Source organism: Pristis pectinata, chromosome 13, assembly GCF_009764475.1.
Source record: "Pristis pectinata isolate sPriPec2 chromosome 13, sPriPec2.1.pri, whole genome shotgun sequence".
NCBI lineage: Eukaryota > Metazoa > Chordata > Chondrichthyes > Rhinopristiformes > Pristidae > Pristis > Pristis pectinata.
This window is the reverse complement of record NC_067417.1, coordinates 26,854,806-26,882,264: the sequence shown is the minus strand read 5'-3', so window position 1 is coordinate 26,882,264 and position 27,459 is coordinate 26,854,806. Positions and strand designations below refer to the sequence as shown.

The window sequence follows — 27,459 nt, the reverse complement described above, 5'->3', positions numbered from 1 at the left end:
AGTTCCCAGGCCTTTCATCATCTCTGCCATCAAAAACAGAGTCTGTGTCACAGATGGATGACTGATGGCTGCCAGTCTTAACTGACCTTGCCAGGCCTCCTGGGCCCCTGCTGGGATCCGGACCTCAAGCAAAAGGCTTGATCTAGCAGGAAAAAAATCTAGGCACAGAGCCCAAACCTGGAGCTACATAAAACAGCACCCTGCTTCCTTTAAAAAGAGTCATAATTGGATATTTTTTTTCACAAAACTATTTAATATAAACTTCTGCCCTGATTTAAAAATGGCTATACAAAAAAGTTGATCACTATTGTGTTCCATATACTGACTCAATTATATTCATATATTGTCACAAAAGAGGACCAGATGTATTTTGTTCCAGAACTGCTACTTGACACTATAGATGACAACAAAAGGATATAGAATTTTTCAAAGATCGACAGATTTTTATTCAGTAAAGGTATCAAGGTATATGGATCAAAGGCAGGTAAATGGAACTGAGGTACACATCAGCCATGATCTAACTGAATGACACAACTTGTCTGAGAGGCTGACTGGCCTACTCCTGTTCCTATGATCATAACTCCATGGGGTACAAATTCAACTTTGGTCGCTGGTGCTAAACAGACACTATAGAATCGGCCACCCCTTGTACTCTGCTCCATTGAACTCATTGGAGTGGAGTATTGGGAGGGGAGTGCAATGGCTGGACAATACTTTTATATCCATTAAGAACTAGCAATTCAAGAATACACTTCTACAGATGAATGAATGCTCCCCCCAGCCCCTGCCTCCCCAGCGTAGTAACATTAGATAACTCTGCTCTGCATATTCGAGACTTGTTACAATTACTTAACATATGGAATACCAGTTGCAAATGGAATACCTCATAATGCCAACAAACACCACGCATATATAACAACTAGAATTCATTTTGCATTTTGCTTGTCAGCAAACAAAATATATTTTAGGTTGTCTGAGAACATGTTTCAATAAACAATATTAGGTTTAAACATGCCTGGTTTCCCAATTGATAATCAACTACCATTCACATTACCAAATCTACGTGCAGGCAGAATGGAATCCATTCAAACATAGATCAGATAGTATAATCCTTCCTAACATAATCTATGGTAAACCAGCATAAAATGTCACCTCCTGATCCCTGGATTTCACATAGTTCTCAGGCTGGCATCTTCCAATTGTAGACAGTGAGGCGGCATGACACTGGTATTGGTATCCCGCCAGCTTTACAGTCCCTATGGAAATGAAGACGTTAGTGTGTGGCTGCCAGCAACGCATAACGCCCTCCACTGGCATCTGCCCAGCCCCTCTTACGTGCAAATTTAAAATACAACTCAGTTCTCGTGACTAGGGTTCCACTCTTCTGGCGGGCATGATTATCAGAGCAGAGAGCTGTCCTGCTGTGACTGTATTATAAGTGGGGCCACCTCTGATCATATGCAGCAATAACCATGGTTAAGAAGTGATGTGGGTCTTAACCAGGGCTACTACCATATCGGAAAGCCAGTTTTAGGTTTCTTTGCTAACCACCTTACTTCATAATTACTTCACATTATAACACAGATGGCAGCTAAAAATACATACCAAGAGCTAAGAATAAGCAAGTTTTGTGTTTTTGGTCATGGAGTAAATGATGAAGTGAAGCACTTCTTTGCAATGGATGACAAACACCCCATCCTACAAGATAAAATGACTTAGTTACGCTTTCCCCTTCCTTAACAGCTGCTATGGGTGATGAAACCAGATATTCATAATTGATAACATGTGCCCTGACAATACAGATTAATAATTCATAATTACATATAAAAAAGAAGTTAGCTATTCAAAGCATTCTTCAAGTATTGCACTTTTAGTTAAGAGCAAACACTTTAGGGTGTGCAGAACACGATACTCTGTATGTAACACATTAATCAATGAACCTTTTCTGGACTCTGAATTTGAAAAGACAGAATTGATGGATTGACGGATGTGTACCTTCATGCTTTTCCCTCACTCTTAGCTCAGCCCTAACAATCCTATGAGCCACATTGTTGCAAAATGAACCAGTCTCATCCTGCTAACTCACCCTGGCTTCACTGCATTCCCATAACCCTGCAGCAGTCACAATTCATTCTAATCACTTTACAAAACAATCTTTAGCAAAAGAAAAATGCAGACTTGTGAGCCAATTTAAGAAATAACTGCTGATACATCAGTTATTGACTATTTCACTCCTGCTCATGATAGTGCTCAAGGCAAAACTGGGAACAAAATGACAGCATCAACTGTATGCAATAAACTGTTGCCCAGGAGAGCACTGAAACCTTAATTGACAGCTGTCAAGCTAATGGAAGCAATGTCAGTTGATTCTGGAAAATTCTGTTTACTGGTTAAATATTTCAAAGAAACTTTCAGGCAGCCTTATGGTTATGCTTTTTTTCCTCCTTTTCTCTTTGTTGTTCATTCCTTGCAAAAGCTGAGAACGGCCATAACTAATCATTCTGTCAGTTGGCTGCTCGGGAGAATCTCCATCCAGCAGAGCAATGTGTGGCAGGTTTGCAGGCAAATAATACTGCAACAGTCAACTACAAGTACCTCTGTAGGTACTCTACCTCTCACTGCTTCCCTCATGTTTGGGATGATGGCAATAACAACTAAACAGATTATCTTAATCCAATGAGTACAATACTGCTTTCTGCTTCACATAGTTTATCTCCATGATTGATTCACTTTACTTGGCATAGATCATTTTGTATCTAAATAGGACAACACTGTTGACACATAAATTTTAAACTTTTATATACCAGGGTGGGAAAATGAATAACAAATGCATCCCCTGCTTCAATTTTTTTCCATTTTCTCAAAGACTTCCTAATACTTCTTAAAAATTCAGTTCAAAACCCGAATAATTTTACATCTTACTGCATGTGATAATGGAATAAAATGTTTCTGCCTACAGCTGGCGTGAGGAAACTAGAAAATCTTCTCATAGTAATATACGATCCACACCTCTTTTTTTCTTAGAAAGTGTATTATGCTCTACATATACCTTATTACATTTGATCGTTGTTGATTTCTCTCCTACTGAGCCCATAAACTAAATCAATCTTTTTACAGATTCTTGGCGACAGTTTTAGTCTTCTCTATTAGACAATTCACAATGTGCTGTCACAATGCAGCAAGACATAAAGAATTTGTGCACCTGTCTGTTATGTCTACAAAACCTCCATTGCTGGGGGTTGTTCATTGTTGTTGTTATTCTACCAGAGACCATTAAAAGGCCCTAATTCCTGTGACATGATTATCCAGGTACCAAAGCCCATTTGTCACCTGCAGCAGAAAATTGAGTTAATGCACAACTAAAGGCAACTAGGACTGTGTAATATCAACTTGATTACATCAAACTAGCTGCAAACCTAATTCTGCTGTATGACAGTGCGTGGAGCTTGTCATCTCCAATCATTAAACCTGTCAGGAATCCATCAGGTTTACAGCTAATTAGGTGAACACTAATGAAGCTGGCAAAACAACTTTTCTTTTTTTACGGCTGAGCGGACCCTTCAGTTTGGGAAATCTTGTGTATACTCAATCCGCTCAAGATTGCTGGGGACTGATTTCCCGAAGTTACCATCACAGCACATCAGCCGACATCTTTTTTTTTGTGTGTGTGTGCTACTTCCATCACTACAGAGCAATCAATTTGTCATCACTCTTTGTGTACCACAAAGCAGTCATGAACCTTATAACTTGCAGCTGTGAGGGCCAAGAGAAAAAAAATTACAGGAAGTTGCTATGCCTCTAACAAAACAGAAAAAAAATCATGCACAGCTCACTAATTTGTCTTCATCTACCCATCAACAGCATAAATACTCTTTTTTTCTCTCTTTTTAAATAAGTGGTCTTTCAGTCATCAACACCCCCTTCCCCATATCCATTAGGCAAAGGCATTTTGATAAAGTATGCCAAAGCCTGTGTATGGGAAAGAATGAAAGCACTCACTCTGCCAACTTCTGATTGACCATTAAGCTATTGATGAATGTGCCTGTCAGGAGAGAGACAATTAAATCAAATATGAAACAAAGTCGTTTTGACGGGTCATTTTGATAGAACAGTCCTATTCTTCCCTCTCTTAGAAGACATGCCTTTAAGTTTGTGTCAACATCTTTTTTTTTCCTTTTTTTAAAATAATCTCGTCCAATCTCTTGGTCTTTAAAAAAAAAGGAAAAAAAGAGGAAAAAAAGAAGTGAAGTGGTTTGACAGCTAGATGACAGGGCAGGTGTTACGTCATGGGCATGTGCGTTGCTATGGTGAGTGATTTATTGATGTTTATCGGGAATGAATAGATCAAAGCACGCCAGATGACAGGCAATCAATCACGCATCAAATCAAGGATGGCAATTGTCTATAAAAACCAGTTCCATTGCACAAGCCCATTGTTGATGGTGGAGCTTCCTAGTTTTCTGTCCAACACACACTGAGGCGGCGGCGGCGGGGGTCAACTTAAACTGGACTTGACATTACATATACAATATATATCAATTATACATTTAAAGCAGAATAAAAAAAAGTACAGAGAGGAAAAGCCCCGCAAGCCCTGTCTGTCAGTCAGTCAGTCAGTCGGAGCGGGCTGAGTGTCAGCTGACAAACACTGTTGTTTGTTTTTGAATTTTTGTAAGAGCTCTGATCTTCCCTTTTTTTGGGGGGGGGGGGGTGGGTGACGTGGTGACACAAGTTAACCAAAGAATGGGAGAGAATATTTTTTCTCTCTCTTTCTTACAATAGGATGGTTTTCACCCAAGGTAAATGAACCCGTTGTCTCCCCACCACTTCCCCCCCCCCACCCCCTCCCCCAGTCCCGTACCTGCTGAGCGCCTGGGCGCTTGCTGCTTCCTCCTCGGCATGCTGGCCGGAGTTAGCCCGACTGATCCCCAACTCCTTCCAAGGTGGCTGCGCGGCGGCCGGGCGGCGTTTTCATGCAAACAGCGACAGGGCTTCGGGCTGTCGGATCGGGCAGAAAGAGAGAGGCTCAGAGAAGATTGAGAGGGGGAGAGAAGGGGAGGGAGGGAGGGAGAGGGGAGCAGGCAGGCACTCACTCACTCAGAGCCGCGCAGCTCTCTCTCTCTCTCTCTCTCTCTCTCTCCACAACACATCGCCTCGGCTCCTCGCTGCGAGCTGCAACAGGCAAGCTCAAAAGAAAACGAGATCATCGCGTCACCCAAAGTCGGCATTCTTTAACTGTCAACTTCCAACAAACAAAAAAAAACAACACTCAACTCGTCAGCATCCCGCAGCCCGACCACCAGCAACCCTCCCCATCCTGAGCGCAAGGGTCAGCACATGTCAGGAACCCGGCCGGGCTACACTCCCCGGGATGGTTGGATATTCCCAAACAGAACACTTCTTAAAAACATGTTAATAGTTATTTTATCGCGTTTCTTGAAGGGGGGGGGAATCAGATTCAAAATGATTAAGTGAGGTGGATTTATACCCCCCTCCCCCGCCCCCACCATGCATCTGGTCTCCAGCCGCCGTACCACGAATTGTTTGAAAGTGCTCAAGAGAGCTGGTAGGGGCATCTACTCACAATTGCCGCTCCGTTGTGCGAGGTGTGTGGCTCTCACTGGCAGGGATCTGAGGCAATTCCCAGCTCGCCGGCGCCTCCCTCCCTCCCTGGCTCAGGCTGAGTGCAGACCCCGGCGGCACCTCTGCCTCATGGGCAGCCGGCCAAGTCTTCAAGCCCGCGGGGCTCTGGCACGGCTTTGTCGGGGGAATCCGCCAGCTCTCTGCCGATCAGATGGTCCACAGGCAGATCTCTGGGCGTTCAGGAACCTCCATTTAGACAGGGATCGATTGGGTTGGAGCTCGATTGCGTGTCCCTTACGGAAATGAACATCAGAAGCAGGGGACGGGCTGGAAGTGTGTTGAAGTGCTTTGGCGAACATGGGCCAGCGAATGCCAAACAGTTTCTTGGCTGCCTAGTGCACTTTTTTTCTCTCTCTTGGCAGATAGGTATTTAATGACAGCCAGAGCAGATCAGGGGCGATCTTTCTGTCCCAGACGCTATTTTAAAGATGTCAGGCAGCCAGTAGCAAATTCTTAGTGGAGTTGAGCGGCGGAGCCAAGGGCAGATCTGACTCTTGACGGTAAGGTTAGAAATGGCCAATCTTCCCCATTCTCTGAAGCCCTGGAAACATTCCAACTGTCTGAAAACTGGGCAGATTTAAATATCCTGCGTCACAACTTCATGTGCGCCGTGCCGAGTTTATCTCTAATCTCTTTGCTCTCGCCCGAAGTTCCTGCGCCGAAATCCGCTTCACTTTCAGCTGGTGACGAGGGCTAAGTTGTCTCTTTTTCAGCTTATCACAGGATGAACATTGCAAGTCGACGAGTCCCTGGAAGTGTGGGTGCTCCTGGAAATGACGAATTGTTTGACGAGAGAGAGAGAGGGAAAAAGTGGTGAGTTGTCAAATTCTGCTTCTCCTGCCAAATTTGGTCAGCTTCATCTCATCGCCAATCGCAGGGACTCTCCATTCAGTCTGATCTGATGGGAAAAGCAGCGATCCGACCGGCAAAAGAGGCTACCTGCATCCTCCCCGGATTGCCTTTAGGGCTGACTAAGTGACTTTCACGGAATCGAGATGGTTTTAGCCCAATCTAGACGTGCACATTCCGTTAGATCCGCCCTAACATCTGTCCGTCTAACCATTGGCGCATCCATCAGTGTCACGCTGTGTGCACACTCCAACAACGACACCAGAGCACATCAGGCACGATCTCTCAGTGTTAGACACAACACAACACAATACAGTACAACACAATACAATAATACGGCAACAAAACAGCCTCGCAATCACTGCAGCCCGATTACAAGCAACTTCATCAGCTATTTCACCCAGTTATTGACATTCACAGGCACCCGGGCACCGGATTAGGATAGAAAAGGGAGAACTTTTCACTCAGAACCACTATCCAAAATAACGCCACGTAATTTCATGTAATGTTGAACTATGTCCGTCCTTAGTTGACCCCCATCAAGTATGTTACATCAGTCTTAATTTCTGATTTAAATCTGATTCTTCATTTAATAACTCGATTTTAAAAAAATCTACATCCCATCAGATAATAGCAGCATTTTAAACAGAGGTAGTGAGGACGTGCAGTGTTTGGGTTGCATTTCAGTTTGGGAGTACTGCTGGAACAGACACGGTGTGTTTGTTTATCGAGTTTTATACTTGTCTTTCATTCAAAACAACGAAGTGACCTGACAGTTTAAAATGAAGTCTTTACGGTAACATTCCAGACTACTGGAAGTTGTCGAGTTTCTGATCTTGCTTATCGGTAAAGTTAAATCATTTCATTCACAGCAATTCTGCCTGAACTCCAATTCGTACTTAAATGCGCTAACTCCACCATGGATAAAAATTAAAATAGAAGTACAATGCAAACTATATTTATAATCTAATCGTTTTGTCCCCTTTGTCTCGCTTTCAATGGCGTGCAATCCAGATTGCAACAATTTACTGCAAGAAAAACTGAGTCAAACACACCTGTCTATTAAATCTGGATCACTCAGCAACGTGAGAGTGTGCTTCGCAGAGTGCCCCTCCCCAAAACTGGATAAAATCCTTCAAATAAATCATAAATGATGTCGCCAATAAGTTTATGTTCTGTTCCAATGTCTATTCTTAATGAACGCCCTGTAAAATTATAAAATACGGGTTGGACACTTATGATTTCCGTAATTGTCACTCTTCAAAACCCAGAAAGTGCGACAGCGGTTTACAAACTTCACACCATTTTTTTGAAAAGTTGATCAACTTGTTTATTTATTTATTGTTAACAATATAACGTCAACCACCCCTAATTATTTGGATATCCATAACTTCGTTTATTTTAACTTGGCTGTTTTGCATTGCAGTTACTCTAATTTCATGCATCTTAAACAGTTTGCTGCAGACGGCAGATACATAAAATTGCGCATTGCATATCTGTACATTGGAATCATTTATAGTGACATTTTTAATTACCTATTTACTGGAGCGTTTTGATGTATACGAATTAACAATCACCCCAACACAAAGTAATCGATATAGATTACATGCCCAAATTCGATAAACAGTGTTCCACTGTTTTTTTTTCCTTTTTGGTAGAATACAATCTGCCTTCCAGCGTTCAATAAAACCCTCCATGTGCTAAAATGTACTGTTATATTCAGCACTAAAAATTGATTTTACTGTATGGGATATTAAAATGAACTTTTAAATTATTCCTGCGGCGTCCGAGCGCGCGAAATTGATTCGGCTTTCTTGGTTGTGCTTCTGCAGAATTCATGCTTAAATATTTCTAATGTATTGGAATAAATTGCGCCTGGCGCGGTACCAGTGTCCAAGCTCCTGTAAGAGTCAAACGTCCTGGGGAAAAAGGTATAAAGGGGGGTGTGGGAGAAGACTCTGGAGCCCTTCAGTTGGAGTCGTTTGCCCTGCCAGGGCTCAGATGAGTGATAGTTGTGGGTTTAATATCTTTCCACTCGCGATTGTAATCATTTGGGCGGGTTCTCTGCAGTTTCTGGACTCCTAACAATAAATCTACCAGGCAGATATTCCTTGCAAAGCAGCTTTTGTGCTGGAACCGGGCGAGAGCCTCACAGTGTGTACTGGACAGAGATTTTAGTTTGCTGGAAGTCACTCTTATTTGAGCCGATGCCTCTCAGACGACCTGACATATATCTGATAAGCTCATTTTGAGCGTTTTCTTTATTTCACCGCGTGCCACGTTTCCGTGTTCTACGAAGTCTGGCGTCTTTTCTGCTTGCTGGCTATATTTATATGCATCCGGTAAATGCATGCTCAGATCATATCCTGTTACACATGTTATTCGCAGGTCATTAGTTAAGCCCGGGGTAAAGGAATTTCATTTTAGTTTAAATGAATGCAAGCCCGTCAAGGCAACAAACAGCACAGTGGATTGAAGTTTGTGTTGATTGTCGCGATTTGAATTTTAGTTAAAGCCGCGTTTTGGATTCTTTAAAAGTCTGCTCGGTGATCAGAGAATGTAGAATTACAGTTTTAACACATTAAACTAATCCCCCAAGGAATCTTCAGGGCTCTAATGCACATCGACTTAATCAGGTGAGGGATCCGAGCTGAGGTCAAAGTCACGTTAATCAAAACAAACGAGTAAAATTAGAGACTTACTGGGCTGTCTTTTGAAAGTTATAACGTCATCTCTCTGTTCTTAGCTTTAAAAAGTATTACATCAAGAGCTGTATTGTAGAGGTAATTCTTAATTAAAGAGAGTGGATTTTCAGTTTGTTTTTCGCCAAGTAACATTGTGCACCAGTACTTCCGTCTCTGTTTTTAAGCTTAGTTGCTGTTGCAAGGGCTGGGATTCTAATTTTCAGCAGTTATTTAATTATTGCCATACTTGCAATCTAGAAGGCTGACTATGACAGGGTGGTGTTCGAAGTTTTGGCTCTACTGGTCTCTAAATGAAGCACATCTCCCACTTTGGGTTCAGCGGTGTATCCGAGGAGGGCATTGCTAAACTGCAGCATTGCGAAAGGAAAATATTATAAATGTTGCTGTCTGCGTCCTCGACTCTGACGCATTTTTACCATGGCAGATAATTTCATTTTCTGCGGAGTCCAAAAATCATATCCTTTTATTCACATTTTAAATTCAATCCGTTTGATTACACAAAGCAACGTGCAACAAGGATGATAACGAACTACAAGGAGATATGTCGACTGAATATTCATTGAAACAGTAAAAATGCTTGATTCATAAAGTAGCCCACTCCCAACCTTCTGCGGACAAATTACTTTGGTCTCTAAACAACGTGCCAAAATCAATTATAAAGATTTACGTACTTTCTGTTGAGCCAAATGTTAGTTTACAGTTCCATCTTAAAGCGGGTAGGTTTTCATTCCGAAATGCATCAAGGTGCTGGTAAAATCACCAGCCAAAGCATCATTAGTACAGCAGGATTTTAGCAGCGGGCGCTACCCGCGCATATACTAGTTATCTTTCTTGGCTAAGTATTTTCAGTCCTTCCTGATGCCTTTTTTTTCCTTCTGCGCTTAGCGGTATTTAAAGTGCAAGCATATGAGTCTGTGTTCAAAGTGGGAAGTTGATTTCCAATAAAGTAAAACAAATCCACTTTAGTTTCTTAGTACTTCTCTTCCATAAAGGATTGTAATTAACAGTTCTTACAGAAAGTTTACTCTAGTACACGCACAGGCCAGTGTTGCTGCACTAACTTTTTTGGCAAACTATTTTTCAGTTTATAGGAATGGACTGTTCTTGCAAACATCAGGAGTTGTCAAGGGACCAATAGCTGACTAACAGTTTTTTTTAATAACACCTTCCATTTAATTTATGGTTTACACCAATGCATTTTAATCATTCTTCAAATTCTTTGCACTGTTAAATGTTTCCATTTTGTTGCACAACAAACTGACCTGTGAATGTGTTCCACCACTTCATATCAGAAAAACAGGAGAGCATTAGGAAGGCTGCAATCACGGTATCTCAGTGAACTGAAAGCTTCCTGCAATAGATTGAAAAACCTGTAACAAGATCCTAAAAACTTAGCTCTAAAAATCTAAAAGTATTTATGCTTATCAAAGCAAAATAAAAATGATCTGAACCCAGGACAAGAGTGATTCACCATATTGATTCTCATCAATGTTAGTGATAAAAACATTTATTCTGATAGTTGCCTCAGCTGTCAGCAGTTAACCTTCCCAACGCTCATATCACCTGCAGTTGAGTTATCAACTTACAGCTTACAGTTTGAGCAGGTGCTCCTGTAGAGCATTAGTTGCTTCATTTAGGCACAAAAGGAAATTATTCAAATTAACATATCATTTATCTATAATTTTTCAGGAGTAAAGAACCACTATGTGATCACAGGAATTCAATGTAGTATCACTGAAAACCAATATTAGTCAGAATGGACTGAATGTACAAGGGAGTGCTACTTTATTTCAACCTGACTGATTATTGCCATTATTTGTGCAAAATCTGTAGCCCAGTAAAAGACTGAAATAAAAGGGAACAAGCTACAACAGTTTGCATTTATATACTGTCTTTGTGGATAGGATATGAAATGTCTCGTGTTGCTGTGCTAAAATGCAATTAGATCAAAAATTGACATAAGGACAGGTAACCAAAAGCTTGATCAAAAATGTAGAATTGAAGAAAAGAGGGATGTGGAGAGGCAGCATAATTTAGGAAATAAGCTCAGAAGCCTCCTGTACCGTAGACATTTACTTTATTTGGAGATACACTGGGACCACAGTTCATGCTCATTTTACATGTAATCTTTAAGTCTGGATGAAATCAACACAGTCATTATACACATTGGGCAGATGAAGAGTATTAGCATGACACTATTTTCTCATTCCAGTAAGAATTTATCAGCAGTAAGAGGAAAATTGTTTACAAACTTACTTTCTACATACCTGTTTTTACAATTCCACAAACACCTTTCATGCAGTATTTATCTTCAAAGTAGGTAAATTGTACTCTAAAGTAACAAAACAATCTTACTCTAACATACAACATCACAAAGACAGTGAGGGAACATTTTGTGGGGAGATGTAGGAAATTTCACACTGGTAATTATGACCTGACTTCATCTATTTTCGTCTCCTGGTTAGTAGCAAAGATCAGGTATCTATAATGACACCAAACCCTGGTCATTGTCATCAAATAGCACTTCATAATGCTTAACATCCTGCGCTGAAAGGAAGATTGCTTATTGGAAAGTTTTGTTGTGAGATGATGCCTACCGTTAAACAACATTGATAACAAAGTTTTAGAAATAATGTATTGTCCCAAACCATAAATAAAATAAAACTCTGCTCCATCTGCACCCCATCCCTGAAAAAATAAAGTTTAACTATTTCTTGCTACTCCTTCAAAATATTTTAGAGACAGAGTACAATATAATCAATTTTTACCCTGGAAGAGAGTCCTTATAAATTCAAATTTGGTAATCATTTGTCAAACTAAAAATAATATTAGTATTAATAATACAATCAATAACTCTGCTGAAGCTACAAATAAACAAATGCAAAGATATTTGTTTGTTACATGATAGCATGGAATAAATTAGATTTATTATCAGATGCAAGCAACACACAATCCAAGTCCAACTAACTTATTTATTTTTGCTTTGCAAAGTTAGTTTTGTAGTAAATATTTTAGTGTAATAAGTGCTTTCCTACAAGTTACATCAATGTACTCTTCAGTATGCTAAGGAATGTCTGAACGGTCTGGAAACCAATAATCATTCTTCATTAATCCAACTAATTTTGCCAAAGTCAAATTATCATTGTAAAGGTTATTGGATTAAAAGTACTGTTATGTTATTGCAGTTAATAACAATTACACATTTTTATTCTCAGGCATTTAGATCCAATATTGCTGCTGTATGAATATTAAAAGCTGAATTAATGAATTATGTTCAAAATGTGCTTAGTTGGATGATAGATTGTCCTTGTTTTGTGATTGATGTAACTGTGGGTCTTACAAAGAATGGAGCAGCTTTACGTTCATTGATAATTGATAGGCATAGCATGAGAACACTAGAATATATGAGTTATAGATATTTTAATGTCAAACATATGAAATATAGTCTAACTATGAGAGTTTGCATCATTTCTTGTATTTGGACAAATGACATAAATATGCTTAACTAAAATTGATTTTTTCGTCTATTAGAAACTTGATAGCAAATTAAGAGAGTGGATACTTGTATTTTGTTCTTCAACAAATTCATATGGCACTTCTAGTATGTGGTCATAATTTTTATTCTTAATGTGTTTGTAAGGTTATGGTGGTAGTGTGATGCAGATAATTCCTTGAGATATGAGAGAGTAGTTAGTTTCTTTCATTTCCAGAATCAGGGTTACAGTGGAGAATGTTGATAAAGCACTGAGAGTGCTAGGTTGATCACAACACATACTGCTAGTGTCTCCAAAAGTGCATCTCTTCAAGACTAACTGCATTAACCAAATCTGATATTTTAGTTTTCAGTCAATCAGTGTGCTGTATTTCAAGCAATATGATTAAGTAGACATTAATTTGAAATGATTCACATGTCCAGTTCTAGAGATTGGCTTCACTGAATTACATTATTTTGTTGCTCTCTCTACAGTTTACTGAAAGTGAAAACCTCTGGCATTTTTGGAAGAGTTTGTTACCAAGCATCATGTCAGCTGATTGTTTCTTTTCAATACGCACTTAATACCAATTCTTTGAACTGATGTGTGAAATAAATTATCGGAATTATCACCTTATGCCAATTCAAATTAGACAATGATGTATGTATATAAGCCATCCTGGACAAATGTGATGTTAAATATGTACTTGAAGTAATTCTTTTTTTTTGCATTTTACTGGAGGATGTTGTGGGCTAAATATTGTAGAAATGAGAGGGACAAAGAATATTATTTTTGTGATGACTGCTTCATAAGAAAAAAAATCCATTTTCTTCTCTTAGGTACTACAATTGATTACCTTTTGGACACCTTAAAGAACACTGTGTTTCAGAGTGCAGACAGAATGGTAGACTGCCCTTAAAAATTCAAATATTGGCTGCTGTTGTACTTCCCTTTTGCTTCAGGGTCATTTCATTTCCAGGTAGGTGACATTACTAGTTTTAGGCTGCAATCATTTAGTTGCCTGACAGTAATGGTATTTGATGCATCGCAGAAGAGCATTGCAAATTACTAAATTCCCTGCTGATGAGACATATTACATCAGAATAATGCAAAACCTTTATAAAATTGTTGAGACGCTGGGTACCCATAGTGGCATTAATTGTACTGGTGTTTCCATGTCTGCAGCAACAGTCAGTGTAGATGTTTGAGTGAACTGCAAAAGCAACCATTTTAAAACATACCTACAGGTCTTTATGACCCTGGTGGTAAACTGTTGAACGTTGTTGCTGATTGGTCCAAGTCCATATGGCTTCTTCAGAGGAATGGGGTACGATAAAGGGATCACGCTGCAAGGATCCAAATTATCAGATTGGGTTTACATAGTTTTCCTTTACATATCTTTCCATGGTCATTGTTAGTACATGTTTGAAATTGAAATTTAGTTAGAATGAATGTATTCGTACAGGTTGGTTAAAATTGTCAAGAGTTATGTTTTTGTTTGGATGGTTGGTAAATGGCAAAGAGCTGTTTTTTTGTCTAACTGTGCAGATTCACTATCATTTTGTTGGCCTCAAGGATACAATAGTTTTGACTATTCCATGACCTAGTGCTATGAACCTAGTATGCAGAAGCAGTTTGTAAAGTACTGTGATAAGGCTCTGTGTAAATATTTATGCAGGATCAAATCACCTAAAGTAAGTATTAGATGACACCTTATCATATATATTGGTAGACAATGATGTGTAGCAAAAGTGTCTTACCTAATTTGTAAAAAAAATACTTTGCATATCTTGTCTGTAGGCATTTTACGTTAGAGTAACCGATAAAGACAAAGGCGGTATTATTTTCCTAATGAATCAACATGAAAGCATAAATGTAAATTACAATTATGTATCCACTGTATTACTAAATGTCAATTCCAGTCATATCTTTGTGAGAAGAACATATATGGAATATATGCTAGTACATCCTTTTGCTATATTTCAACATTGTCCAGCTCAGGAATAAATCTGTATGACATAATGAACAGTTTATCTTTGCACTGCATTAGATTTAGCAATAGGAATCAACAGAGATCCAGTATACTCGGCAAAATTGTTTAAAACTCCTAATGTTCAACTAGACTGAAAAGTATACTGAGATAAAATTCTATTAACAATGGATTCAGCTGTTCACAGTTAAAACTCACCACTTCTGACAAACACTTGAATTTTATAGCTCACCAAGTGGTTTAGTAGGGAATTCACTGTCTTCTTGGGACTAAGACTGTTACATTCCAGATATGACCTGGCAAGTGCTGAGATAGCTGATATCAGCTGTGTTTGCAGAATGAGAATTGGTCCCAGTGTCCTGGAAATATAGACACTCAAAACTCAGACTGGTAGTAACCCTTGCTTGAGCACTTTGGTTGCTATGCGGGTATCAAAATGGCATCAGTAGCATACAAGTGTACTTACGGCATGAGATATAGAGGAAAATGTTTTGGTGAAAGTAAGGGCAGTGATTCTGAACACCTTGCTGGTCCGTATGGTAGAGGCTGTTTGTGACATCAAATCGCAAACAATACTGATTTGTTACCAGCACTGTCACTTTGGAGCTCAACACTCCGTTAACATCCTGTCGTAAACGTGCAGAACTGAACAAGTATTCAGCAGCAGGATAGATAAGTATTATTGAATTGGACCAATCATTGTTTGCAGTTCACTGGCTGGTTTATATCTTCTGTCTATTGCTACAATTCTACATGTTTTTTTTTTGGTTCTACTTGTATTCTTTCTCATACAATTTTTGTATAATTAATGTTTAATTTATGCTTGTCTTTTGAATACTGTGTCTCTATTGCTATGTGCCTGTGATGCTGCTGCAAGTAAGTTTTCATTACACCTGTGCATATGTATACTTGTGCATATGACAATAAACTCAACTTGACTTAGGAACTTGCGAAAAATCTGCTGAAAAACCTTTTGCTGCTGAGGCTTCTGCATACACCAAATGCTTTCAGATTTGGAAGTATTAGTAGGTACTTATCTTGGAATCCAGCAGGACCAGGAAAATGATCAAAAGCCTGACAGACCAGGACAGGTTGCTGAGAGAGTGAGGAGGATGACTGTCAATGAGCTCCCAGGCAGTAGGTTGGATTTGAAGTTATTCACACCACCTCATAGTTTTCCATCTTATTTTGCAGCAGAGCGGTCACTGCTACTGCACATTGAATTCTCCCTTGCCAAAATCAGTGGGCAGAGAGAACTTAAAGGTATTGCCATAGTCCAGCATGCTATTGACTACATACACATTATTTTGCAATTGTCATTTGCCAACTGTGTCTTATATTGGAACCCAAAAGGGATTCCAGAAGCAATGATTTATTTGCCTGCATCGTTCTGGAGGAGCTACTGGGCAGAGTGATTGGGGTGTCAAGATGTATGGAGTTTTGCTGCATGTTGCAAACCTCACTTTCATAAGTGCTGTATAGCAGCATTGGTGAAGAGGGAAACAGTTCCAGGTCAGTGCCCTGCATTAAATCTTTCAGGTCTTCAGCCTGAAGCACTGCCTGATCTCAGTAGCTCTTATGCCAACAGTGACCAGTATGTGAGCATTAGGATATGTGGGCAAGCTTGTCTTCTCCCAGTTAGTAACTACTGCATTGTACTGTGAGTCACTTCTGCAAGAAGAGTGAGTGTTCTGCAATGAGGTTGGTTGAATTGTCATGCAGTGTCTGAACACTGTGTAATATCAGTGCAAGCCTGGCGCTAGTACTAAACACATGAAAGTGCAGTGGAGTAGGTAGATGAGAAGTCTGAATCCTGAATGACATATTGCCAGTATGTGAGTGATGGGACTATCAATGAGGCGAGTGGTGCAGATGGTGCAACGTTAGTGTGAAACTCTCTGTCACAGACCACTCAGGTGAGGTTATTGAACTTCTTACGGCACTGCACCCAGCTGGTCAGGGCTTTGATGTTGCTCACAGTGTCTTCTGAGGGGCTTCCTGCCCCAAATAGATTCAAGGCACTTCTTCCACTTTCCATTTCCTCCAGTACACTGCCCGTAAACAGTGATCTCTGAAGTTGTGCCATTGCTCACTTTCTGCTGGGTCAGCTTCATTTGTAGAGTACTCACCGGCACCTGCGGTGGCCATTCTTTCAGAAGGTGAAGGGTAGCTTTAAGCAGTAAAGTCCAACTTAACCGGTGCTGGTCACTCATGGTATTGTCCACTTGCTGGTGTGACCAGTCAAGCAACAGCATGAATAGCGTCGACTGGATGTTTTCAATCATTATAATTCGCAACATAAAGACACCTTAGTGCCTCCATTACACTGAATAGGTACAGGTTATGTCCCATGCAATCCCTCTTGTTTCTGGGGGCTATCAAATTTAGTGTACAGGGTTCCTGAACAAGATTGTTCTCCAGTAAATTGTGCAGGGAGAGAGATCAGACCAGAACAGGAATGAGGTCAGCTGTGCTGACATTCACTAGGATGATGTTTGCTGTCTCGGCTCAGACATGAAAGCTAGTCAGTTTATGCCTGTGGAGTCACAAAGTATGAATTAATGATTGAGATGAGAAAATTAGAAAGCGTAATATAACAAAGTTTACATAAAGTTCTACTGGCGTGTCTCCAGATTAATAGATGTAGAATTGACTTTATCTCAACCAACAAACAATCTGCTGGAGGAACTCAGTGGGTCAAGCAGCATCTGTGGGGGGAAGGAATTGTTGGCATTTTGGGTCAAAACCCTGCATCGAATATTGCTCCAAATTCCAACATCCTTGTCCCTTGTGTCTCCATTTATCTCAACCAATCTTATTCCAGGTCATGACAGCTTCCTGTTTAATCATGGAAACAGTTCTTAAAGGATATGATGATTTAATGGACAATTTTATCAATTTTATTTACATATATCACAGCACGGTAGCATAGTGGTTAGCATAACGCTATTACAGTGCCAGCATCAGGGTTCAATTCCCGCCGCTGTCTGTAAGGAGTTTGTACATTCTCCCTGTAACTGCCTGGGTTTCCTCCGGGTGCTCCAGTTTCCTCCCACATACTAAAGACATACAGGTTAGTAGGTTGACATGGATGTAATTGGGCGGCATGGGCTTATTGGGCCGAAGGGCCTGTTACCATGCTGTATAAATAAAGTTTTTTATATATACTGCCCCCAGAACACTCTACGCAAAAGATGCATTTCACAGTGTGCTTCGATATACATGTGACTAATAAAGAGATCTTATCTTAATTCCTTACTTCCTTCAGTACTCTCCTAAGTGCCTCTCTAAAATCTCCCTCCACCATTGGAAAAGATTCTTAGGGATAGGATTTATGAGCATTTGGAAAAGCATGGCCTAATTAGGGACAGCCAGAAAGGCAAGTGCAGAGCAAGTCGTGTCTTATTAACTTGATAGTTTTTTGAGGAGGTGATGAAGATGATCGATGAAGATAGAGCTGTGTTTAGTGTCTACGTAGATGTTAGTAAGGCATTCAACAAGGTCCATCATGGGAGGCTCATTGTGAAGATTAAGATGCATGGGATCCACAGTGACTTAGCCGTTTGGATTCAGAATTGACTTGCCCATAGAGGGCAGTGGTCGATGGGACTTATTCTGGCTGGAGGTCCATGACTAGTGGTGTTCCGCAGGGATCAGTACTGGGACCTCTGCTGTTTGTGATGTATATAAATGACTTGGATGAAAACATGGATGGGTGGGTTAGTAAGTTTGCAGGTGACACAAAGATTGGATAGGGTATTGTGGATAGTGTAGAAGGTTGCCAAAGGATACAGCAGGATATCGATCAGTTGCAGATATGGGAGAAGAAATGGCAGATGGAGTTTAATCTGGGGAAGTATGAGGTGTTGCACTTTGCAAGATCAAATGCAAACAGAAAGCACACAGTTATTGGTAAGACCCTTAACAACGTTGATGTACAGAGGGAACTTGGTGAGAGGGGGAAGGTTCAAAGGAGATGTGCGGGGCAAGTTTTTTTTTACACAGAGTGGTGGGTGCCTGAAATGTGCTGTCAAGGTGGTGCAGATACAATATAGGCATTCAAGAGGCTTTTAGATAGGCACATGAATATGCAGAGAATGGAGGGATAAGGGATATGTGCAGGCAGAAGGGATTTGTTTAATTTGGTGTCATTAGCTTAATTGGTTTGACACAACATAATGGGCTGAAGGGCCTGTTCCTGTGCTGTACTGTTCTATTAATCCCCTTCCCTCTTAGCTTCTTCCCCCTTCACACATACATTTAGCATCAATGCTTCCTCACAGTTCCCTTCCCAACAGCATCCTCCCCTTCCTGTTCCCTCTCAGCTTCTTCCTTCTTCATACTCACCTCCCCCTCAGCTCCCTTCACTCCCGCTGATCAGCTCCCTCCCCTTCACACACCCTTCCTTTCACTTATCACTCCAATGCCACCATCCAGCTTCTTCCCATTCACTCACCCGCTCCCACAGCATTCTTCGCCTTCAACCACTCATTCCTTTTGCAGTGGAGGGGGTGTGTGCACCTGTCACACCACCTCAGAGAGTGTAATCTATGAGAGGATTGAGGTGTACACAGTGTGCTTTGCTGGCAATGGTGAAATCAGCAGGAAGGAGGCTGAAGGTGGCATCAATGGCCAACAGCACTACTGCTTCTCCTGGCTTTGCAGCTGAAGTTAAATCTGTTTTCCCATGTGGACTCGATTGCTTCTTGGACCATATCCATGACAACAAAAGCCTGATACCCAATCTATTCAGGGAAGCCTTATTGGGTAGTGGGAAGTGTGGCGAGGGTCTTAAAGCAAGTGCTAAGCTTCTCATTTATATTGGTTAAGAGCCAAATATATGTTTTGAGCTGGGAACATATGCATTTAGCTGACTCTTGAGATTCTTTTGCCACAGATTCAAGCTACAGCCTGCCGGACTCAATATCAAATAGCTATCCTGCTAGTCTGTCCAACATTTTCTGTTTCTTTGAACAATTTTCAAGCATTTGGTCTCTTTAACAATGAGGTCAAATCCAAAAAGTTGCTAAGTATGCATTGTTAGCAACATCCTAAGAATGAGGCCCAATAGAACTTGCAAAACTTCAAATAATGTTTGTTTTAGTAAGAAAATCTCTCATTTCAATCCTCCCCCACAAAATGGCCAATTTCGACATTCCCACAACATAAATCCTATTGTATGATGGAAACTTTTTAGCCCAGAGATTAGGAGGTAAAAATTTCTTCTTGACCACCAATGCTAAAGACATACGAGATTATCAGTCACAGACTACACTCACCCCCATCCAGTCAACTTCACTGAAATCAATAAATATATTATTTGGAAGGATATTTTTAGTATTCTTTAAAATTTATAATAAGGTGCATGGGGAGCAAATGACTTATGTACATAGCATACAAAGCACTGTGTATTGGAATGTTTGACCCTTGCTCATTTATATATAGTAACCTTCATGGTTTCCAAAGCTGCATGAGAAGCACAAATTTAAAAGTGTGTTCCGCTAGTAGAAAGAATTGCCTCAACAAGTAAAGTGGTGGATTGGAGTTGGGAGCTGGTACCATGTGTCCCTGACCTGCAGGTGAACACCCGTGGTAAGGCGTGCCCTCCCAACACCCTTTATCCCAAGGGTAGTTAATTGCCTTCCTTAAACATTGGGTCAATCACTGAAGATTTCATGATGGGTATCTCATATGAACTCTCTGCTTATTTCACATCCGATTACAAGGAAAATATTTTTGAACCTGACAAGATTTCAGGGAAGGCAATGTCCTAGTTGCTACTGAAAATAAGCTATCAGTATTTTGGTCAAGAAGTTCTCTGGTTTCTTGGCAGTTAACCAGTGTCAAAAGCTATTTCTTTCTCCCTTATGGCTCCCCCTCAGAATTCCCTGGCATCCAGTACGCTTACCAAAATGTGGCCAAAGACATCCTTGGAAAAATGTTTTGTTCCATCAATAAAACGTCATGCAGGCAATAAAGATCAACCTTCCAGGACTGATACCTCACACATTAATTCTGCTTTAAGAATGCAACACATAAGCTTTCTTCTTCCAGTTGAGGCCTGGTCTAGCAGTCAAGGCCCACTGTTTGTTTAAGTATATATGCATGCTTCAGAGTTGCACCAATGTCAATGAATGTGTCGCCAATTGATGTCACTATTGCATGCCCCAGTTGTCTCAGTATATAAGAGTTTCATGTGTGATGACAGTGATATTATTAGGAAAATTAGCAGTTGCATTAAGGCGTCCATTATATGGCCTGTGAAATATGTGCTATTCAGTAGGATTTAGCCCCTCTTATAGGTTTTTCCACTTCATTAGGAAGGGGCAGAAATCTTGCTCAGACCTGATAGCTGTATTCCCAGTATACTTTCAACCTGGATATGGTATACCCAGAGGGCATTTTGGGGGTTGTAATATATTTGTCATATGAACTCTCTGCTTATTCTTCTTCAAGCATAGCATTCAATACAGGGAACACTGAATCAAAAGCACTTTTGAACCTGAACAAATGGTCAATTAAAACATGTAGAAAAAATATCTGCAAATACATTTGTACCTCAAACTAAAGATTATATGTAACAATACCAAGACAATAAAAGGAGGAGACAATATTGACAGAAATGAGCACTTAAATCTCTCACTGGCTGTAGGGAAATATGGTAGTCATGCCATGGTCATGTGAGGAAGGAACCCAGCAGAATGCTTGAAGGGTGTCTGTTTTAAAGCCAGATGCAGGAATTACTCTTAAAAAAAATCATAGTCTCAGGAGATTGGTTAAGACATTTTGCACCAATATGGGGACAAATTTATTCACTCTGAGGATGGTGAACCTGTGGAATTCTCTGCCACAGAAAGCATTGGAGACCAAGTCACTGCATCTATATAAGATAGCTTTCTAGACACAAAAGATATCAAGGGTATGGGGAGGGAGTGTGAAAATGGTAATGAGATAGATGATCAGCCATGATTGCATTGAATGGTGAAGTAGGCTCAAAGGCCAAACAGCCTACCCCAGCTACCATTTTTTTTTGTTACTATGTACAGAGAGACCTACACATTAATCCGTTGTATGTGGTATGAGTTAGTGCTGAGGATAACTGTAATACTCTTCTATTTTTTTTCTTAGTAATGTCGCAGTTGCTACCGCGGAATGAACACAAGACGCGAGTCGTAGAGTTTCAGAACAGAACTGGTTTATTTTCCCGCCTTGCGCGGGCCTTTTAAGGGAGACTGTTCCCGCCCAATGCAACCGGCAATGACGTATATGCTACGTCATCAAGTCTTTCCCGCGTGCGGGTTCTCCCCGTCGCTCAGGGAAGACGAAGGCCCACCGCCATCTTGGGCCTCGCCGCTCCGACGCCGTGCGACCTGACTGCCGAGCCGGTTCGCTTGCCCGGACAGTGAGTCGCTACAGTAAGGTCTTATTGGTTTGAGACTATTGTCAAGATGATTAGTTGATGTGCATAAGTTCTTATAATCGGCCCTGGTGGCAATGGTGATTCTATTATCTTTTCACTTTCTCCATAGTCCTACATTCCTCCCCTTAACGACACAGCTAAGATTGGAAATTTGCCTTGTGCCATCCACTAAGACAAATCCCAATCCACACAGTTTGCCCTCCTTTGCAAAATAGTTTGCAAAAGCAAAATAATTTGAATATCTTCATGGGTTACTAAATATACAATAGCATGCCTGGATCACATCTAATTGATTGAGACAGATTTTTATAGTACAACTAATCATTTGCTGCATTTCCATGTTTTCAGGTATCTGTGTTACAAATATTCATTTTAAGTTGGAATGCCTGTTAAGCAAGTTTGAAGTCATAAGAAAAATATATCAAAAATTCATATCCTTTTCATATAGACTAAAGAACTTAAATTCAAATGCCTAAACTTAAGAAATAATTAATTGGAATTAATGTTATTGGAATACATGTGTGTGTACATAGAGTATACCAAAAGGATACATGCATACTATTGTAATGAGCAGCATCTGGTTATAACATCCTGTTAAAAATACCAACATGTTTGCTTGTAAAATACTTAAATGCTACTTATATTAGAATAATTTGGAGCAATCTTTGTAGACAAGCTTGTCCATTACACTTGATACAGGTGCCAAAATGGGCTTCCCATTGACAACAAAATATTCAGAATCCATTCTGAGTATTCTTACGCAATTCTTTTGCAGAATATTAAGGCATTCTCTAGATTGTGGAGCTAGTTGCTACTTCCTACATTCAGTGTAACTACCTTTCTGGAATTTATGGATAGTCTTTCAATGGTGATTTGGAATATGCTGCCTTAAAAAACATTCGGAATACTTTAAAGTGATTAATAGACCACGTAACTGTTTCAGTATCGCAATTGAGAATCTGAAAACCATTTTACAAAATTGCATTGTGCAATATTTTAAATGGAGTATCAATTATGTGTTATACATATATTTGTAAGATGGCATGTTATGTTAAAGCTCAAAAAGTGGAAGATATTAGTTCCTTATCACTGAATGGTTATTTGCAGAGTCACTTGATGCATACAAACTTATTCAATGCTTTGTCTATGAGACAAAAGTAGATTAATCACACCGATGATCTCTTTTTTCAGAGCAGGCCCTCTTCCATCTTATCTTTGGCTATTCTTGTGCCAATGTGGACTCTAGAGTCTGCATTTACAAGGCAAGTGACATTTCTGCTGTTTATCAGCTGACATTCATTGAAAAATCATAAGTATGTAATGCTTAACATTTTAGGAAAATGGCCCAGGAGAATATGCACCATAGAGGGCATTGGTTCAATAAGATAACCCGCTCATTTCGACTCATATTAAATCCACCAATAAAGTTCTAATCTCAATGCCAGAAAAGACTTTTTCATTGAGTGCGTTGCAATAATTGTGTAAGGGGGTAAACATCAGCTAAACAAAAGTGTATAATGATTAATCTTCACATATCATTTATTCACCTCCACACATAATAAGTCTGAAAATCATTCCCTATCTGTCCAGCTTGTAATTAGAAAAGATCAAATTGAGCCAAATGAATGTGATCTGTCAGAATCTTTAATTTGGATCATCCCTATTCAATTTTGGTGGAAGAAAGTAATAAACAGAATAATCATAAAGGGAATCATATGGGTGTGTAGAATTATAGAAGTATGAGGCAGACAACCGAGGCACATAATTACTCACCGAGAATGTGAGTATAATTTAATATAAAGTATTATGCTTCACACAACAATGTGAGCTTATGGAACAGAACACTGCCAGGTGCTGAAAATGAGAACCATTTCAAACATTAAAAAAAGGAAACGCACAGATCTGTGATTTCATTGGAAGTTAAAGGACAGTGGCCTGATGGTACAAAAATAAAGAAATGAAAGCTGCCTCCTTCCTGAATTTTGAGCAAGAACAAATGTGAAAAGATTGGAGAAGTGGAATAATCCCCCAATGTAAAACACTGGTGGAAGATTTCCTAAGTGCATTGTTATGTGTAGCTAAATTGTAGAAATGGATTTATGATTCTGTTACACACGGTGGAAAGAGGGAAACCTTCTTCTAATATCTTAGAACCACAGAATGATTACAATGTGGAAGGAGGGTATTCAGTCCATTGACTGCTGACTGACTGTAAGAGCAATCCAGCCCCATTCTACTGCCTCTTCCCCATAGCCCTGCAAACTTAAAACATTTTAGATCCTTATTCAGCTGCTTTTGAAGGCTATAATTGAATGGCCTCAATTATTACCCATGGCAGTAGCATATTCCAGATCGTAATCATTTGCTGCGTAAAAAAGTTTATGTCTAGACTCAGTTTTGTGTAACGTACAATGTATGTCATTGATAATGCCTAATCATGCTTCAACATTTTCTAACAGAAAGCTACTTTTAAATTGGTTCATTTTTTACAAGACATTTATATGATGGGAGGATAAATACTAATGAGATAATTTTTGATATTATTTTTGTATGGATTGTGATGTTAAGTAATTACTTACCTTGATTTGAAAATTGACAAACACCACACTCATTATGTTCAGAAGACTTTCGGGAAGTCTCTTTTGCTCTTAGATTTTGATCAAGGGAGATGAAAACAGAGGGAGAGACAGTGATTTCTTTGAAGACCATAAGATTTCAAATAGGAAACTGCAAGGACAAGCCATGGCCTGGTTCAGAAGTTGTAATATACATGAGGATAATATTGCAAGACAAATGCTGTAAATAATAACGTGGGGAAGTGTAGTGAGTTTGTTAATTTGTATTGGTCTGTGAAGACAAGTTGCACTCATGCAATTAAGTTGGGTGATCATGATGGTTTCTCTGTATGTGTACTTCGTGGTAAATAAAATGGTTTACAATCCACATTTGGCTTTTCCTTTGTTGATACAATCGAAGAATTGAAGAAACAAATGCTAAACAAATAACTATTTAGTTAATGTGTGGCTATTGTTTCACTACTGGGTGGCATGAAAGATCATTGACTTGAAATGTTAACTCTGTTTCTCTTTCAACAAATGTTTCAGATATGCTAAGTATTTCTAGCATTTTCTGTTTTTATTTGGCATACACATTGATCTGTTGTATGTGGCAGGAGTTAGTGCTGAGGATAACTATAATGATAGACTCATTTCTTTTTTTCTCTCTAGTAAGGTTTTATTGGCTTGAGACTATTGTTAAGATGATTAGTTGATGTGCATCAGATTTTATTATCAGCACTGGTGGCAATGATGATTCTGCTTTAGTCTTTGATAGTTTGCTTGTGGTTGTGTTTCTATCCCCCAGTGATTCAGTTGTGGTATGTGTCTGAGGTTCTGGTAATCTAATAGAGGCTCCTGCTCGCCCATTGCAGTGCTTTACTGCACACAAGCTTCCTGTTCAGACGATGCACATTTTGAACAAGCAGAACCATTCACTGAATATATCTAATACTGATAGGAATTTCCACAAGGTTATTATTGAATCATCCAACATAATTAATATATTGACCCCGAGGGACAACATGATGCTTAAAATTTATTTGTCACATACTATTATGCCCTTTCTCCTGAAAATCATCTTCATAAATTTTTTTGCTCTGAACTTGGGACAATGACAATTTCTATATCTTTATATAGAGGTGTGTCAAATATAATTAGAGGCAAAGTGACAGGTCTGTGACAGAAGCCACATTCTATGCTTTGCAATGTTGTATGGCATGGGCTGAGAGCTCGGAGCAGATCTGTCGGCAGAATACCTCAATCTATTTCTAGCTCAGGGAAGTTGTTACTCCTGACCGTAATGTGTTCTGAGGGGATACCTGCAGTGTCAAAGAAATTTGTACTATGTATTTCTTCTTTAAATTACACAACCCGTCAAAGGAACTTATAATGGCACTATGCACCTGAAAACCAGGCACATTTCAAGTACCATTTAACGCTTTCACATAATGGGTTCATTTGTTACACTCCCAGGGTCAGGCTTTAGTACAATATCAGTTCCTTAAATGATCCAATACTGGCCAAAAATAACTCACATATGCAGTAATATACTGTTATAACATTACCACTAAATTTGTCTTGAAAAGCTCCAAATAGCAAAAGCCAATGAAATCACTCATTTGCTGATTTGGCTGTTAAGCTTGAAAGAAAACACAATCTTATTTACAGGAGAAAAATAGAATATCACTGTTGTGTTTGTAACTGCACAGCATATTTTAACTATTTTTTAAAACACATAATACAATCTGCAAAAGTAATGAGTAATTGAATCAACAGCAGAGATCTGTACAAGTAGTGGAAAAAACTGGAGAAATTTACAAATTCTCGAGCAGTATATATAATAGTTTATTCTGGCCTGATTTGGTGCTGTGGTACTGTAAACAAGGGTTAATCATTGCAGTGGTTTTCAGAACTTCATGTTCTCGAGGGAATGTTTTGGCAGACTACTGTGTATTGTATGGGGTCGGTTGCACTGTCCAGGGGTCAGGCAGGTCATTTGATAATTGCACGTTGAGACTTCCACACCAATGAGACACAACTGCCAAACCCATCTTGACATCTTCTGTGGCTATCTTTCTGTGCGATTGCTCCACTGGTTAAAACATGGAGGGCTGTAGTAAGTAATTGGATGGATAGTTCAAATCTGTGATCAGTGGGAGTTTACATGGTAATAGCAGTGCATACTTTGCCAGATCCGCATAGCATTTTCACGGGACACTTGTTCTTAGCAGACTGTAAAAGAGAGCAAGATACCAGCACAATTTCAAATTGAGAAAGCTGGTGAGAGGTGGCCATTATTCATACTGCTGCAGGGGCTACAAAGGTATATAAAGCAGCCATTCATGAGATCAACTACTTAAAGTAGAAATAAAAAGAACACAAATACTCTACAGTTTAGTTGTGCAGATAAAAGATTGCCGGGCAGTTATAGTGATGCCTGCTGCTACACATTTGATTTTATTAATGGCCCTATGTTGAATTCTGCTTCCTTTGTCTTTTCCACCATCCCTTCCCTTTCATGAAATAGTTGAGTTTCACCTGGTGAAGGTCACTGTCTGAGATAATTTGAACAAGATTTAAAACTATAAAAAAAATCAATAAATGGTGTTCAAGCTGAGGGTTTTTTGTGTAGGGCAGGATGCCAAGGTTCAGAGAGCAAGTACCGACCTCCTCTCACCCACCCCGCTGCAGAACTAGACACTACCCAGGTCTTTACTCTCTAGGGATGGTATAATTTCAGCAAAGCTTGATGTAACCCATACATCACTGTCTCCCACACTAGGTGTAAAATTAAACTCTAACATATAAAGTTAAAGCAAAA

At 39.7% G+C, this 27,459-nt stretch overlaps 1 protein-coding gene and 1 long non-coding RNA gene across 5 annotated transcripts in view; one reads left to right on the top strand and one right to left on the bottom strand.

Annotated features, from left to right (window-relative positions):
* tshz3b (teashirt zinc finger homeobox 3b) overlaps positions 1-6,617 on the bottom strand; it is a 65,779-nt gene extending 59,162 nt beyond the window's left edge. The window contains exons 1-2 of one of the 4 annotated variants that reach the window (XR_007957346.1): positions 5,585-6,590; positions 4,862-4,998 (exon numbers count right to left, since the gene is read on the bottom strand). Coding sequence is in view for 2 of the 4 variants with exons in the window: in XM_052028236.1 (XP_051884196.1) it covers positions 4,862-4,901 (40 nt within the window). In the remaining 2 variants the exon portion in view is untranslated. Of the gene's footprint in view, positions 1-1,152; positions 1,257-4,861; positions 5,092-5,274; positions 5,284-5,584 lie in introns of those variants that run through there. The other 3 variants (XM_052028236.1, XM_052028237.1, XM_052028238.1) reach the window with 3 other exon arrangements.
* On the top strand, positions 6,012-22,589 carry LOC127577235 (uncharacterized). The gene is made up of 5 exons (XR_007957347.1): positions 6,012-6,143; positions 6,357-6,456; positions 13,165-13,330; positions 13,510-13,649; positions 21,789-22,589. It is a non-coding gene; the product is annotated as an uncharacterized LOC127577235 (long non-coding RNA).
* The last annotated feature ends 4,870 nt before the right edge of the window (positions 22,590-27,459 follow it).